The sequence below is a fragment of the Perissodus microlepis genome, chromosome 12 (genome assembly GCF_051167445.1).
Source record: "Perissodus microlepis isolate ML-2025 ecotype Zambia chromosome 12, ASM5116744v1, whole genome shotgun sequence".
Lineage (NCBI taxonomy): Eukaryota > Metazoa > Chordata > Actinopteri > Cichliformes > Cichlidae > Perissodus > Perissodus microlepis.
This window is the reverse complement of record NC_140472.1, coordinates 33,504,438-33,521,299: the sequence shown is the minus strand read 5'-3', so window position 1 is coordinate 33,521,299 and position 16,862 is coordinate 33,504,438. Positions and strand designations below refer to the sequence as shown.

Genomic DNA, 16,862 nt, shown 5'->3' with positions numbered 1-16,862 from the left:
GGCATCTAACCAGCGAAGCTCTACTACAAAGAAAGAAAATATCAACTATATAAGCTGCAATGTGCACAAGAATATAAGCGTAAAAGCCTGAGATCATCCTGCAGAGGCAGCAAAGTGTTGAAATGTGGCAAGAAAAAAATCTGAACTCCAACTATCAAGACAGATGTCACTGAAAGTTTCAGAGTTATTTTACAGATAATAATATGCTATATATAGAAAATGGATCTGAAAGTGAGGCCAATGTTGAAGCGGCTTAAACATGCATTCCTTCAACTAACCAGCAGGAGGCGACTCTCATTCTTATAGATGTCTATGGCTTCCTTGCTCTATAGTCTGAATAAAATCTTTCCTGGGGAGTTCATAAGGTCAGTCACTACTTTCAAGTCATAACGAACACATGAAATTTATCAGTATGACTCATGGTCCTCATTAGAGTTAAAAATTAGGCTAAAATAGGTAGAACTACATCGTTAGCCAATGACAGTGTACCTAGTGTAGTGTAAAATGTTTTGTGGTCACACTCGTGATCTATGAGGTTATAAAACATGAGTTTTTCCAGAGTGGAAAAGAAGCCAGTGCAAAGTGCATTAAACCAGAATTCTATGTTAAGGCCACCAGATTGCAATACCTACGGCTGCAGGAAGATTTCTGCTCCCGTACTCGTCTATGGGATAAAGGATTTCTGATTTGACCTCTGTTAACACTTTTTCCTGATGAGTTTATTGGGTCAAACACTCTCCAAAATGCAACTTTTGCTCAGAATTGAGGACCATCTGTGGCATATTTGACTTCACTTGTCAAGTGACTGTGAAAACACTCATCTCGAGGCCTCAAAATCAGAGACGGTATATCAAGAACACTTTTGTAGGGGCCAATAAATAATCCTTGGAAACATTAAGGCGTGATGCTTGGTCCATATAAACTAAAAAACACACAAAACCACCAACAGATTAGGATTACAGTGTCGGTGACCTCTGCATAGTATAAGCCATGCAGTTCATGGCATGGAGTTGTGGTACCAAGCAGAAAATCCCTGATCCAGTGATGATTGTATGGTAAGGTTTATTTATTAAGCGCTTTTCGTAGACAGGCAGTCACAAGGCGCTGTACACAAAGGTTAAAATAAAGAAAACATTAAGTAATAAAATAGACAATATAAACAATGCAAATTCAAAACAATTCAAAAGTATTGATTAAAAGAAGGCCTGTTTAAACAAAAAAGTTTTTAACTGCTTTTTAAAGGATTCCACAGAGTCAACCAAACGCAGTTGTGGTGGTTCCACAGCCTTGGTGATTGTGTACTCTAGACTTCCAGAAGAACAAAAATAATTGTCTTTAGTTTGAGGCAATACCCAACAGCGCTATGTCACATTGTTTTCTCCTAATATCCAGCTGACGTAGTTTACATTGAAATCTTGTTTGTGAAGAACTGAGACCTCGAAAAAGTTTATTTTGGGGCTAATATAAGCTGGTTAACAAATCTCTGCTGGTGAATAGCACACAGTCACATGTGTATAATTTTAATAACAAGCTGTGGCTGAGAATCCACTTTGAGGGAAAACGCTGCATCGCTTCCCACTGACATGGTTTCATGAAACAATGCCGGGAGCTGAGGGGCCATAAATCGCTCAGCGTGAGCACCGCCGCAGCTCACAGACGCTCCGGCTCTCCGATTGTTGCTTGTCCAGCTGATTGTTTACTCAGCATATTGATTTTCAGTTCATGGCTCACTCCTCTTTATACTATCAGACGTCCCAGACTGGAATTAATCTGCTCTTCACATTAGCACATGCTAATCGGGAGCTGCTTCTATGTCTGTGCGTGCCAAGACTCCCGCTGATGACTCGTCAGTGCGGCTGGTTGTTGGCTGTCCGGCCTGCTCACGGCGGCGAGGCCAAGCTGCTGTGGGTAGATTTGGACTTACTGTGTGTTCGGGGGAATTTGAAAATCTTCAAAACTGTGCCTACAGATTACAGCAGTGTGCCGTGACATGCTGATGTCAGATTTAGGGATTTTTGTTATGCAGCACAGATATAAAGCTGCACAAGCTAATAAATAAAACAAACAGAAAAGATTCTAATGAATAAATGCACCACGAGTCCAAACGATGTTTGATTCCAGCAGAAAGCAGCATCATATCAGCAGAAAATAACCGTTAACAAATTCTGGTGCTGAGTTTATATGTTTGCAGGAAGTCTCAGAGCACGACGAGTGGTCAACAAAGACAATACTTAAAGTTTTTAAGTCTTTGCAGGTATGTTTTTATAAGAAATTTGCCACTTTCATCCAGCTTTACACTTCTTGACAGACCCATTTCTAGCAGCAGCAGTCACCAGTGCACTACACTATATGCTACTGAGTGGCATATTCACTAACCAAACAAGGTGAGTGACTAACACTTGAGCATAATTACAAGTAGCAGGTATTTGTCTCCATATGTAGTTTGTTCTTAGAAAGCTAAAGCTAGCTATGTGTTAGCAAGCTACTATAGTTAGCTAGTGCACTCACAAAGAATAATGGTACTTTCTGAATAATCGATCATATACTCTGTCAAGATTTACAAGTTTAATACAGATCATTACCAAATGCTTTTACGCTCATTAGCATACCGAATGTCAGAAGCCAAATTTCCCACTTCTTTCTTGTGTTAGCATTTCATGTTTAATTGTCTGTATCCACATCTTGTCCTCATTTTTTTCATTTAGGTAGCTTACAAAGACTTTAGTAGTATAGCACCAACAGTCATGTCAATGCTCTATATATATATTAAGGTAAAGACCCTACAATAATACACAAAAAATCCAAGAATCTGACGACCCTCTATGAGCAAGGGCTTGGCGAATGTGGGAAGGAGAAAATCCCTTTTAACAGCAAGAAACCACCGGCAGAACCAGGCTCAGTGAAGGGCAGCTATCTGCCAGGATCTGAGTGGCAAACTTAATTCTGAGTTTGGCACAAAAACTCAAACTACAAAAACTTATTAGTTACAGTTTTTGTAGCATCAACTGTTATTTCACATGTCATCACTGCAAGTTACCAGATTTCACTCGGATTCCACACTCACCATATCCCTGCTAGTGTTCTGTGTAATCCACTTTAATAGTTTGTGGACGAATACACATTGTAATTACAGGTCTGCAGCTGGATAATAATGTTGATCAGTGTCTGCCTGATATGGAAAAAGGCAGCTTGCTAGCAATAATAATATGATGAACGTACAATATATAAGCATATATGACAGTGTAAACATTAGCAAAAGGCCCTGACCTTTATAAATCCAAACTGCACATAACTAATTAATCATATTAAAAGCTGCTTAATTGGGCAACAACATTCCAGTCAGCACTTGCTTTGTGCCCCGTCAAGTATCCGCACACTGTATGTGCTGAGTCAATTTAATAGTGTAGGAACTGAGTGGGATACTTACAGTTGCGTGCAGCCGTCCTCTTTTATTCATGGCCAGGAATCTGTTACTGTAGACCCCTTTGATACCGATGACCCCTTGAGAAACCGCAAAGAGCTCCAGGACACCTAAGAGGACAAACAACATGATCTGATGATTGACTGGTGACAGGATGTATTTTTACTCGTCTTGTGATTTTCTGTCTCTTGCTGCTCGTCCTCACTCCGAATAACAGACTTTGACATGATCTACTCTGCTGTCATGTCAGCGCTGTTATCCTGTTCAGCTGCACCGTTGAGACTTATCTCTTAGTGGGCTCTTTAGTAGGCTTCTTTAGATCGCTAGTGTTTGCATGAATAAAAAAAAGGGAACACGGAGCAGTAGTTCTATCTTTAATTATTCCAAATCTCTATGACGAAAGATTTTTATGGGCTGTTTTGGAGGAATCAGTTGTTATGAGTAAGAACCAAACTGAGGGATACTAGTGTATAAAATATTTGGGGGCCACAGAAGAACACCTCCTGAGGCACAAACCTATCGCCACCATCGCCTCCTTCAGTGTTCATGGCATGTTTAATGGCTGAACACTGAAGGACCAAACACCAAAGTTGCTTCATACAAAAATAATAAGCAAAACCATTTTTATTATTAATGAAAACATTTTATGCAAACATAAAAGTGTACCGTTAAAGTGTTGCTATGGAGATGTGCAAAGTGTTTGTTATTTACATCAAATATACCATATGAAATTTTCTGAACAAATGCACGTGCCTAACTGGACATGCCACTGAACTGGACCACGTTTGGAGGCTTGTCAGTGATTTGTAGTGCAGCTAGCTAACTACATAAACAGACCATCCACAAAGTTATTCCTTTAGTTATGATTAGTAAATTAGTATATCTTGCTAACAAAGCTTGATATTCTCCAAAAAGTTGATCTGTTCATCTGGACGTAGCGTTTTGTGGGAGAAACGTTTCGTCACTCATCCAGGTGACTTCTTCAGTCTCAGCTGACTGCAGGTTTCCCCAAATCTTATAAACAGTACATTTGCATAATGACTGAAACCAGCCCACTGAAGGGACCTTGGGGTGGACCAGTTTTTGGTGCTGCGTGTTTTGGGGTTTAAAAGCCACAGAGACCCAGTGTTTAGAAAAAATGCATCTCAACTGCTCTGATACTCCTGACACATATGGGATCACTACAGGTTTTCGCTTGGGCAGCGGTTGTCCTTCTCTCCTGGATCGGCTGGAGCTTTCTTTAGGTGCCTTTCCAGCTTTGACAAAAGTCCAGCTGGGATAACCACATTTACTCAGGGCCTTCTTGATGTGCTGTTCTTCTGCCTCCCTGGCTGCTGTGTCAGTGGGGATGGTGTTCGCTCTGTGTTGTAGGGTCCTGATGACACCCAGTTTGTGCTCCAGTGGATGATGAGAGTCTCTGTGAATGGCACTCATGGCCATTGATCAGTGGTCTTTGATCAGTGGTTGTTGATCAGTGGTCATGAGAATTTGCATAATTAAGATTAAGTAACTGACCTCCCAGCCCATTGTTCCTTCAGTGGGCTGGTTTCAGTCATTATGCAAATGTACTGTTTATAAGATTTGGGGAAACCTGCAGTCAGCTGAGACTGAAGAAGTCACCTGGATGAGTGACGAAATGTTTCTCCCACAAAACGCTGCGTCCAGATGAACAGAATCAATTTTTTGGAGATTTACTTTCCTGGATGATTGAGCATGCATCAAAAAGCTTGATATTGTTGATCCTATAATACCCTTGGTATCATATTTGATAAATAAGTTTCTGAGACATGATCAGACATGATCAGTGCTCGCCATAATTTCAAAATGTTATGGACAAAACTCTTTTTTTGTCTAAAATTAACATTGTTGTTAACAAAAAGTTGCCAAAAACACTCAATTGATACAAATGTGATACAAAACATATATAATAAAAATATATCATACACAGCATGATATAGCAAAAAAAGTGGATTTTATTATAAGGGTTGATAAACATCTCAGTTCCAAAAAAATCAGAATTTTCTGGCTATTTTTTGATGGATTGGGTCTTACGGGGTTAAGTGATAGCACTCTGTGATAAGAATGTAACCCTATGAGTGTCATGTTGAACTAAACCGTACCTGTGCTGATGGCTTATGTGAGTATTTGAGCCATGAATAAACTTGGATAAATACACTTTTTTTTCAATTAGAGGAACAACACACAGGCTCAGAGACTACTGCAGGTGAGAGTACTGACTGAATGCCATACGAAAAGTATAGAGAAAACCTAAGCTTAATATGATTTATGAGGGAAATATAAACAGCAAGACTGTGTGAATGCTACTGTGCTGATCTTTATGTCACTAAAATTTCAATCAGATTCTTTTTATGATAAAAAAAAAACCTTTAAGAAAACTGTAAATTGTGGGGTGTGGGGCATAAATCCTTTTCTGCTTCTGAAGCGGTCAATGCCAGAAGAAGTCCCTGAACCACTGCATTAAACAAAAGATTAAATATAATGAACTGTGAAACTAACTCCCCAAAAATGCACACACACTGTTGGACCCACACAGAAATAAATCAATAAATAAAGAACCGCTGTCCTGAAGCAGAAAGGTCTCGCATCCAAACTCGAATGTGAGCATTTGAGTTAAATCTAAGAGTTGAATCTGATGCTGCGTGATGGTAAAAGAATCTTCATATTACAAATCCAAGACGCCCAGTCTCCTGCTAGTCTGCTGCCCTGTCATGCAGGCTTCAAAACCACATGGCTGAAATCCATGTAACCTGACAACTCTTCTAAAGGGGACCATGAAATGGAGGCACAAGTGCACTTTCACGGTGAGCTTTTGCTGTTTCGTCAACGGATGAGCGATGAAGGATCTGATGGTGCAGTAAAAGCTGAAAATCTGATTTATGGCTTTAGTTTTGTGGCCTAGCTGACACAGGACTTCATAAACAGAGAGGTGGGACTTTTTGCATTTTGAAACAGCTAAATTTAACAGTTCGTTTTCCCTTAAGGGTTTTTATTTAGATAAATGTTTACAGTCAAATTGCACATTACTTTGTGCTGTCACTTAGAAACTAGTGTTCATGGTCAACATCCACTGGAGTGTGAAGGAGTTTTTAGTGTGAACAGATAGCTTTCAAAGTGCCAGGCATGCTCTAAAAGTCAGATTATTTAGTGAAACTGTGATGTTAGTCATCTCCTTTTAGAGGTGTAAATGAATTTGAAACAGGAGGAAATGGTTACACCTCAGACATTTCAAGTCATAATTCAATTTTCCAAATCTATATATTTTTTAGTTCGTCCCTTCAGAAACACACAGGCAGCTGTAAGATTCATACCCAATCCATACGTTTAACTATATTACTCTGTGATTCCTGAATTCTGCTATGCATTTATCAGCAACAACAAATATCAACTTGTTTGTTTGATCTTTGTCATTTATGATCATTAATATTTCAGAATTTCAGCCCTAAACAATCCAGCGTGCAGGATGACGCTTAAGTCGAATATCTGCACTGCAAACATCAGCGTTTGTTTGTGGTTCCAAAATCTTATTTCTCTTAAATCATCTGAAAATCAATTTCACTTTAATACTTTATTTGCGCGCTAGTCTGCAGCTCAAATCATTAACTTTGCAGGTACAACAAACAATAAACGTTTTAAAGGAAATCTGTTTTTTGTGCATATTGTCGCGTTGTTGCGATTGTGTCAGTCGTGCTGAGTCGCAGTCCAATACATCCTGTTGCACCTGTTACTTCTACAAATAGTCTACCTGCCAACATCCCCGGAGAGACACAAACAAGGCTCGTCAAACAGATGCCTGCTCAGATATTTCACAGGCTCGGACAGCCTAAGTTTAGCAGCGCGCTCCTTACCGTCTTTATGTGTAAATCATTGTTCAAACTTGCAGGGATGGCAGTCAAAATAGACATCGCTGCAGACAGAACGGGGATCAGTTGGAACAAACACAGGATCCAAGTGCGCATTCTCAGCGGGACGCACCGGATTCATCCACGCCTCAGACCTTCATAAATTAGTAGTTAGGCTGCTTCGTGCACAGTGAGGCCAGACTGAATGACTTACTCAGCTGGTTGGGCTCATGGCTGCCGTTGACTCTACCGTCGGGATGAATCTGGAGATGGAAGCCGATGCCAACCCTACAGTAGAGTCTGCAAGTCCTGCGTCCCGAACGGATCCCCTCCTCCAGAAGTTGGCGCTCCAAAGAGACGTGCTGCGCTCCCGCAGCGGTGCAAATCAAGTGAGCGAAGGTCAGAAGGTAAAGAGGAACATTCATTCTTTCAAAAAGGAGACACCCGCGAGGCCACTTCTAGCATTTTGGTCTCGCTCCTGAGATCTGAGCACCAGAAACCGTGCGCACGCACTGCATGCAGCGCTCCTAGGCATTACCCCGGCTGCAGTAGCTGGAGTGGTTCTGCTGGCACGGGGATATTTATAACGCCAATGATCTCACTTCTCGATGCATGCCTGAGCTCTAAAGGACGCTCTTTCATCCAGATTTTGTCGCCGAGATGCCACTCCTGCTCAGCACCGACCCACAGCAGCGGGGCGTGATGGAAACGCGACAGACACCGCACATTTTCCAAGCAATCGTCCGCGCCAGGACGCACTAAGCGCGGCATTTTACGCACAGGGAAACGACATGTTAATAGAGCGTGGACGCGATTAATTCATACTTGAAGCGACGAGGACAAAACATTTCGCTGTGGGCGCTTCTTTCCATAAAAGAAACACCGGACGGCAACAATGAAACACCGCTCGCAGGAGTGAATTCAGAGAGGTTCGGGCTGAGATCCTCAGGTGGTACAGCAGGGTTTTAACACTGGCTCACCGGACACTCAGGCAGCCGTATTTATAGGCCTCAGTCCACCTTTTCATCTGATGCGTCCACACATTTGGTGAACAAGCGTCAAGCTGACTAATGTATTCTGAGCAGAGACAATGCAATTATCTGTTTGTGGTATGGATTAATGCAACAAATAAATAAACAATATGAGGAAGAATATATGAGTAACATATTTATGTATAACATTTCTCCCTCCCTTCCACCCAAGTTTGACTTTTGCTACTTCAAAAGTCATATCCCCTTGAACCTGTTGAACGACCCGTTAGGATGGCTGTTTTTGCAGTAGATGTCACCAGGAAAAGTGCCCAAACACTGAAAGCCCCAAATAAAAACATGCCCTATAACCAGTAACACAAAGATGCAAGATTACGTGATTCTGTACAGAACTGCATATTTATTTTTGTCAGGCTTTATCTTACTGGTTCAAGGTCAGTGAAAAAAGTTTGTTAGAAGATCACAGCTCCTGTGGACCTGAAATGACACAAGTGAACAGCTTCTGCAGAGATCACTGCCTTTTGCTTGATTTCCAGTCAGTGCCCGTTCTCACTGCTTACTACACTAGCTGTCATTCTGAGGATAAACATGATGTCAAGCCTTAATCTGTAAACAATTAAATGTCTTTTTATGTTTTTCTTACTTATAAAATAGGCATTTTGACCCATCACAGAAAGAAAAGCATGGGTAAATCATAAAAGGATCAATCTGGATGCATCAGCTTCAAAGTCTTCTTACTTTCTGGCTTTTTGTCAAGGGAACCTCCTTAATGTAACTGATAACAGCTATGCTCTTCTTACTATGTGTGTCTATGAAAATAAAATCAAAATAACGATAGGTGAGTGTAAAAATGTCTTAGATATAGTAATCTGTCATCTTGAAACTGATGCTTACCACAGTCTGAATGTTTGTCCTGTGACAGATGAATCTTCCTTTTTCTGGTTTTCTGATTTGTTACGTGTACATGACAAATAAAAACTTGACCAAAACACATCAGCCATCCCATTTAGTTTAACCTGGCAGGATTCAGTAGTCGTCCAGCAGAACTGCAAAAGTCAAATGTGTTTATTTATTTATTTATGGTGTGAAATTCCCTTTTTGAGATGTGACACAGTTTTCTTGCTAAGCTGCAGTAAAGGGATAATAAGGCCCCGTGTATGGCTCAAACAAATGTGCTTGTTGGATTATGTACTCTCTCTAGTAAACAATGCTTGAAAAGACGGTGTCTTGGGGAGTGGCGGCTGAGGGGGGGGCCTGTCAGGCCCACTTTTCAATACAACCACTGCTCTAGATCTAATGATCATTAGGTTTAATCATGATTATCATGCCTAGTGGCTGATAGTTGTTTGATAGGCTCTTGCTTTCTTCTATATAGCCAAGATTTTTTGATTTTTTGACTGTTACAGCATCTGGGTACTTGTAGGTTCTCATGCACTCAAAAGCACTGAGAAGCATGTGTAAGTCTGGAAGTATGCGAGTATTTAAACTTCCCCTAAAACTTCTTTTCATCTTTCACAAACTAATTTTTCCTCTATGAAAACATCCCTTCCTTTCTTGCTCCAGTAGCAGTAGTAGTGTTTTATGATCAACTGTCAATTAGATCCTAGAAGATTTTTTTTAAACTCTCATGAAAGGACACCTAAAAAAGACACAGACATGTGCATTATTATAAATACATTAAATTGTATATTTTCTGGCACACGGTATGATCGACCTGTTCCTTACCTGCACCATTTCAATTCAAATTACATTTGTCAGCCAGCTCAAAGTGCCAAAATTTAGAACAGTTTAAAATCGTCCATCTGAACCTGTGCTCTCTGACTCTTGGTCACCCTAGCACGTGTTTTGTATTAAGCTTATTAATTTTCTATCTTCACACACGTTCGTCGTAATCTCATCCCTCATTGTTTTCAGGGGCCCAGCTATGTCTGAATTTGATTAGCTTGCGCCCGGCTGTGGATTACAGGCTGTATAGAGTTCTAATTGTCTCTGGCACACAGAGCCAAGGCCGGGCCAACATTACGTTTTATGTAAACAGCAGGGCAGTGTTTAGTCCCACTGTTCTAATGGGCAGCCATTCTTGTGAGGCCATTCCAGTAACAGTGAGGTAATCCCCCTGAGTCGTATAAACATGGATGATCCTGATTGATTCTCCCGCCCGATTGATCCCAGCTTTTAGCAGCTTTTAAGTCTAAGCAAACAGCAGACAGCAGGTTCTGCTACACCCCTGAGCCGTCTGAGCCCACTGACGGTGATCAATGTGAGGGTGTGTTTGGGAGCATCCGACCAGCTAAGGTCTCAGTCGTCAACTTAATGGCAATGGTCCTCTGATGTTGTGTGGTGCTCAAACGGTCTGCACGGGCATCAGTGTGAGGGGGAAAGACAGTTTTATTATGTTAATGCTCACAGAAAACAAAAAGTTTTATAAAACCATTCTCAAGCTTTAGCATTGGAGCTCTAGATCAAAGAGCAAAGAGCAACAATGTCTACATTCCATCATGGAAACAGGAAGGTCCTGCTTGTGTGAATAGTGGTTCACTGTGATGGCTCACTAGTAGAGCCAGACAGACATGAGATTTTAAGGACGTGTAAGTGTTTTGTTTTTGTCACAAAGAACTTGTAAATTACTCATTTACACACTTTCTAGCATTGCTCGGATCAGCTGGTCATCGTGTTGCCACGTGGGAAATTGCACAGTGCCCTCTGGTGGACAAATTACAGCAACCCCAACACTCATAACAAGGTATAAGAGTGCTTCTCCTGTCTCTTTGATCCTGTCTCATTAATTTTAAAAATTTAATCAGCCGTCATAAATCCCAGTAGTAGTGGTAGTAGTAGTAATAATAGGTGCTTTTAAAGACCCTCAAGCTCACCTTACATTAGTACAGCAAAATAAAAACAAATAAATAAAAAAATAAAATCACAACTATAAAACCAACCAACGTAACAATAGAGTAAGACAAGTAATAACGAAGGGTATGCTGTTGTGAACAGATGGGTTTTTAAAGACAAAATTTAAAGTAGAAAGAGAGTTCATGGTCCGGAGATCTGGTGGAAATCCTTCCAAAGTCTTGGGCCAGAACAACTAAAGGCTCTTAGTCCCATAATAGTCAGGTGAGCAGATGGAACAGACAAAAGAGACGCTGAAGAGGAGCAGAGTGTACAAGAGGGTAAGTATGTATGGAGAAGATCAGATAAATACAGATAAAATGGAGTTGTTTAACCACAGGTCTTCTGGTTCTGGATATAATACGAGCAGCTGAATTCTGAAGTAACAGCAGTTTATGGAGAGATTTATGAGGAAGACTGTACAGAAAAGAATTATAATAACATCAACGAGATGTGACAAGGGCATTGACAAGTATGGCGGTACTGTTTGGAGTAATTGAAGGATGAAGGCGACTAATATTGCGAAGATGAAAATAAGTAGAGTGATAGTGGTGAAGGAGAGAGTACTGTCGAGGATGGCACCCAAACTATTAACCTGAGGGGAAGGTGTGACAACAGAGTTAATAATAAATAATGAAAAGCGTTTGGCTTGAGATGGTTTAGATTAGCCCATTAGAATAAATTCTGTTTTATGAAAGTTATGAGTAAAACAAACTTTGATTTTACTTAAACAATCAGAAATGGATGTTAATGGGAGAGTAGCTGTGGGTTCGGAAGAGAAATAGAGCTGGGTGTCATCTACGTAATGGTGAAATTGAATGTTATATTTCCTGAATATATTACCTAGAAGCAGGAGATAAATAATGAAAAAGCAAAGGACAGAGCCTTGGGGTACACCGGAGTTAATTGAAGTAGGTTGTGATCTGTGTATATATAATTGAACAAACTGCAAATGGCCCGAGAGGGACATCAGTAGATTAACTATTGATTTGGCAATCATATCAAGTAGCTAATATTAGCTATTATATATGTACCTACTGATATATCTGTGAGACTCTGCTTATTCTACTTACCTACTTAAGTAGGTGACTCAATGGCAGACCTACTGTGGCAAGTCAAAATATCTGCAATGCAAACTCAATATTTAAGGTCATAAGATTCATATAAATTTGAACTTTCAGACTGTTCTATTACGTAGGCTTCTTACTGTTGGGTGATAGTGCTGACTGAACGTTGGTTGGCTTCTCATGGTATAAATGTATGTGTTACATAAGGTTCAAAGCAGTTTGCAACAAGGAAAGTACAGGTATGGTCTCACATTGACATTATGTCCTATGGATGATGCTGGCACCATACAGATGTGCTTCGATTGAAGAAGAGTGACAGCAGTCGTACTACAGTATTATTATGAGTACAACTCTGGGTTTGAAAAGATGTATGGGATGCATGTAGCTCCATCAGGTGTTGTAGAACTGTTATCAAAAAATGGAAACCCAGTTTAACAGCATTCCCAGTGGGCGTGGACATGGACACGTAGGATTTTGGAAGAATCACAATATCAACAAAGTTGCTACAGACTAAATTCTTAATAAGGAAAAAGTCTATTTTATTGGCTGGCTTGGCAAAATGAATATGTGCCAATGATCTCATTTATGTTACTTGAGAACCTTAATGGAAAAAATGTAAGGATTTCTGAATGTCTTTCAAGCTAATAATCAACAAGGGATCTGTTTTTGGACTAAAAATGGAAAAGGAAAAAGAGAATAATGTTACAAAAGTGAGATTAGAAAAGACTTCTGTCTCATGTATAAGTTGGGCTGACTGTGCTGAAGTGGTGTATAAAGTTTATCCTTTCTAAAAATTTGCAAAGAAATTATTTCACAAACTTGTGAAACGTTAGAAACACTACAACCTGCTAAATATGGATGTAATGAATCTATAAATAAATCAGTTTTTTTAATCAAGTGGGAACTGAATTTACCTACAAATACTTTTATTTATGAAGTTAGTCATTATTTCTTTGTTTTCTTTCTGTGCGTTTTTTTCTCTGACTTTTCTTCTTCTTTATGATCTTTGCACTTTTTCTTTTTTTTTCTTTTTTTAAATTTGTCCGGACGATGTATCTGAGGAGGAGGAATACTTTACATGAACACACTGATTTGCCTCCAAACACTGACTCAATACTTGAAACATGATGCAAACCAGGACCCTTCAAAGTAAAACTCATGCCTTACTGCTACAATGAACACACTTCAAAAGCTGCAACTTAACTGTAAAGGAAAATAGTATCTGTTACCAGTTTAGGTCACTGAGGCAATCATAGCAATCACAAACAGGTTTTCAGTACAGCGCTGTGAGATCCACATATGAGGACATTCGTTTTAAAATAGAGCAGTGGCAGTATAACGTCCTCGTAGGTGGATATCAGGCCCTTGTAGAGAAAAATTTAGTATTTTGGTCTAGAGAACCCAAAATGTGATGTCCACATATGTGGACGCCAGGTCCTAGGAGGTTAAAGACAAGTTCTTCTCTGCTCAAACAATCGTAGCATTTGTGTGCAAATAACTAATGTGAGATAAAAGTAATCACATAAAGCTTAAAGCTTTGTAGTTTCAGACCTACACTGATATGAACACATGCATTAGTTTCAGCATCCATGTGTCCTGCGTGTATGGGTCAGAATTAATGAGCTGTGCCTCAGATTGTTGTATATTATTATGCTTCTGAGCTCGTTCGTGGGAGTGAAATTACTTGTGGACTCTCAGTTGGTGTGTACACTTTCTTTGGTTACTTAATATTTTAGGATGGTTCATCAGGCCTTTCAGTGGTGGCTTGCCCAAAGCTTCATCTATGACTAAAGGGGTCAGCCAAGTTATTCTCATAGTCATCAGCTGTGTCCATATATGATTTACAGTGTTTATACTACTTTGCACAAGAATGTAGGCATGCCCAGCAGTGGGAAGAGGCCACACAGAAATAAATTACTGCCAGCTGATTGTATTGACTTTTAGAAGTGTTACGTCAAGTGTTTCACTGAATCCACAAACATGCTGTGGTTCACCCTCATCGGTGCTTTCTTACCATCAGAAGTTCTCGGGAGCCTCGCCGAGATGTCCAGTAGTTGCCACTGGCTGTGTTGTTAATTCTGCTGGTGACCTCTTTGAGTCCCAGCGGATCTCCATTTTCCCTGAACTTTCCCTTTAACCCAAGTTCAAGGCTGGCTCTGAAAAACAGCTCTGAGAAATTAGAAGAAGTTTAGTAGTTTGAGGAAAAAGGAAGGTCACGAAGGGGGAAATGGAAAATTTGCATGTGATCTGCAAAACCTGGGCTCAGGAGCTTTTTAACCAAACTTCAGACTAAGGTTATAATCAAAGAGCTCTCACGGTAATTAGCAGGACAAGAACACCGCTGCTTGTTTTTTGTTGGATTTCTCAGTTCACTGTCTCCTGGCGGAGCCACAAAGCAGCACCTGTTCACTTGTTACAAATAGTCCACCTGTCAGCACTGAAAAGAAGGGTGTGTGTGTGTGTGTGTGTGTGTGTGTGTGTGTGTGGTCTCAGCTGCTTCAGCTTCAGTGAGTTTCCAGAGCCAGTTTTCTCATTTCAGCGTAGTTTCTATTGTTCAGAAATGGTAAGTTTTAGGTTTGTTTTCATTCTCTGGTGGACACGCCGCATTATTAGGGTATTAATTCAATACACTCTCAATGCACAACTTATCTAATAGTAACAAATTTACTATATCCCAGTTCCAAGCAATTCACAACCAGTGTTGGTCAAGTTACTTGAAAAAAGTAATCAGTAACTAATTACCGATTACTTCCCCCAAAAAGTAATCCCGTTACTTTACTGATTACTTATTTTCAAAAGTAATTAGTTACTTAGTTACATAGTTACTTAGTTACTTTTTAAAAACACGATTTACAACCTGAATAGGTGATAAAGCGATAATCTTTCAGCCCAATTCTACTTTTTCTGCATAATCCATCATACAAAATGTAATCAAATGGAAAAGTCCCTTTTTAAAACTTGTTTTATTAGTTTTAATCTTTTAACTTTATGCATCAAGCAAAAATTTAATTATATGCACCATTCTCTGACTGGAAGAAATTTGTTTAACATTTAAACCTATTTTCTGCACATTCCAGCACATAAAATAAAATATTTTTTGTGTTTACACTCAGTCTTTCAAATAGATGCAAGTAAAACACAGCAGAAAGTAAATAACATCAAAGACTCAGAGGTCCTGTTGCTCTATTTTCACCTGTAAAGCAGGAGTGGCGGAGGCGGAGGTTTACCCTGGTGCAGGTGTGCCGCAGCGGTCAGTTGAAGAATCCGCGAGTTTCTCTGTGAGTTAGCGCACTCCCGGTGCTTGCTTGGAAGTTTAGGGGGTTTTTTTTGCTGTAAAAAGAAGTTTTCTTCCCACGCACAACGGACACTAATGTTTTTGTCACTTTTTATGGAATCAAACTTAAAGTAAGGTCAGTACTTCCACGCTTTAAACGCTGCACGCTCATACTCTCTCCCGCACTCCATATATGATCCACTGTTGATCTGCACACAGCTGTTGTCACAAACGTCGCACTCGCTTACGTCATTGTCATGAGACATTCTCGCAAAAAAATCACGGTTTTAGTAACGCAGTAACGCAGCGTTCCTACGGGAAAGTAACGGTAATCTAATTACCGTTTTTGCAATAGTAATCCCTTACTTTACTCGTTACCTGACAAAGTATTCAGATTACAGTAACGCGTTACTGCCCATCTCTGTTCACAACACATATATGGTTAACATTTGGCATTTGCCTCTGTTAGAGCACATTTATGAATAAAAGAGTTATTTGGTTTTTGTGATAAAATCTAATTAAAAGAGAGAAAAATTCAACCATAACCGAGACATGGATGGAAGAAAAATCATGTTTATGTTACACAAATAAGCAGAAGGAGGTTTCTCATCACTACTGATGTTTGGTTCTTTGAAATTAATCATATATTGAACAGATTCATGTCAATCTGCACAGATCACCACTGAACAAATGGGCACTTTGTGCCAGTCTGTACAACACATGAGGGGCAGTTTTGTGTGTTGCACGTGTGTTTTTTGCAGTTGATGCGCGTAGACGGTGCACACACACACACGTTGCAGCTCTTCGTTTTGTTGCAACTGGATTTAGAACAGGGAGATCTCCTGATCAGGATGATTTTCTACAATGAAAAGCTTTTTATTGGCCTTCGTTGTACCACATTGGCAGCCATGCAGGGTGGCTCATTCCTTGGCCAAGATTCTCAACTGATGGTGCTGCTATAGCTCATCTGGTTGAACAGGTGACTCATGTGCTGTAGGCTAGAGTTGCTGCTGCGGAGCCTGGATTTGAGTCACAATAAGTTGTACTAATTTAGGAAAGTATAAGCCAAGAATAGAAAAGGTTGCCCTATAGTTCACATATGCATAAAACAGCTTTCTGTGCACACATAGAGAGTGAAACTGCACGAGTAAGCAGACCAGCCATGTCCACCCAGGCCCAGATCAGATTCCTGCAGAGCTCTGGTGTAGTTGCTGAGACTAAGGTGTGGAAGTGTACTGCTTGGTTGGATTTCAGGTGCTGAAATGTTCCCTGTGGAGACTTTATTGGAGGTCCTCAGCTCCTGGTAAAACAGCTGAAAAGCAGCTGATTGCAATCCTAGACTTGGAGCTCATCCAGCAGAAA

General features: G+C 40.1%; 1 protein-coding gene across 1 annotated transcript in view; it reads right to left on the bottom strand.

Moving 5' to 3' along the window:
* fgf5 (fibroblast growth factor 5) overlaps positions 1-8,363 on the bottom strand; it is an 18,094-nt gene extending 9,731 nt beyond the window's left edge. Inside the window, exons 1-2 of the mRNA XM_084947333.1 lie at positions 7,496-8,363; positions 3,428-3,531 (exon numbers count right to left, since the gene is read on the bottom strand). Of these exons, the coding sequence (XP_084803459.1) occupies positions 3,428-3,531; positions 7,496-7,706 (315 nt within the window). The 5' untranslated portion in view covers positions 7,707-8,363. The remainder of the gene's footprint in view (positions 1-3,427; positions 3,532-7,495) is intronic.
* Positions 8,364-16,862: the final 8,499 nt, after the last annotated feature.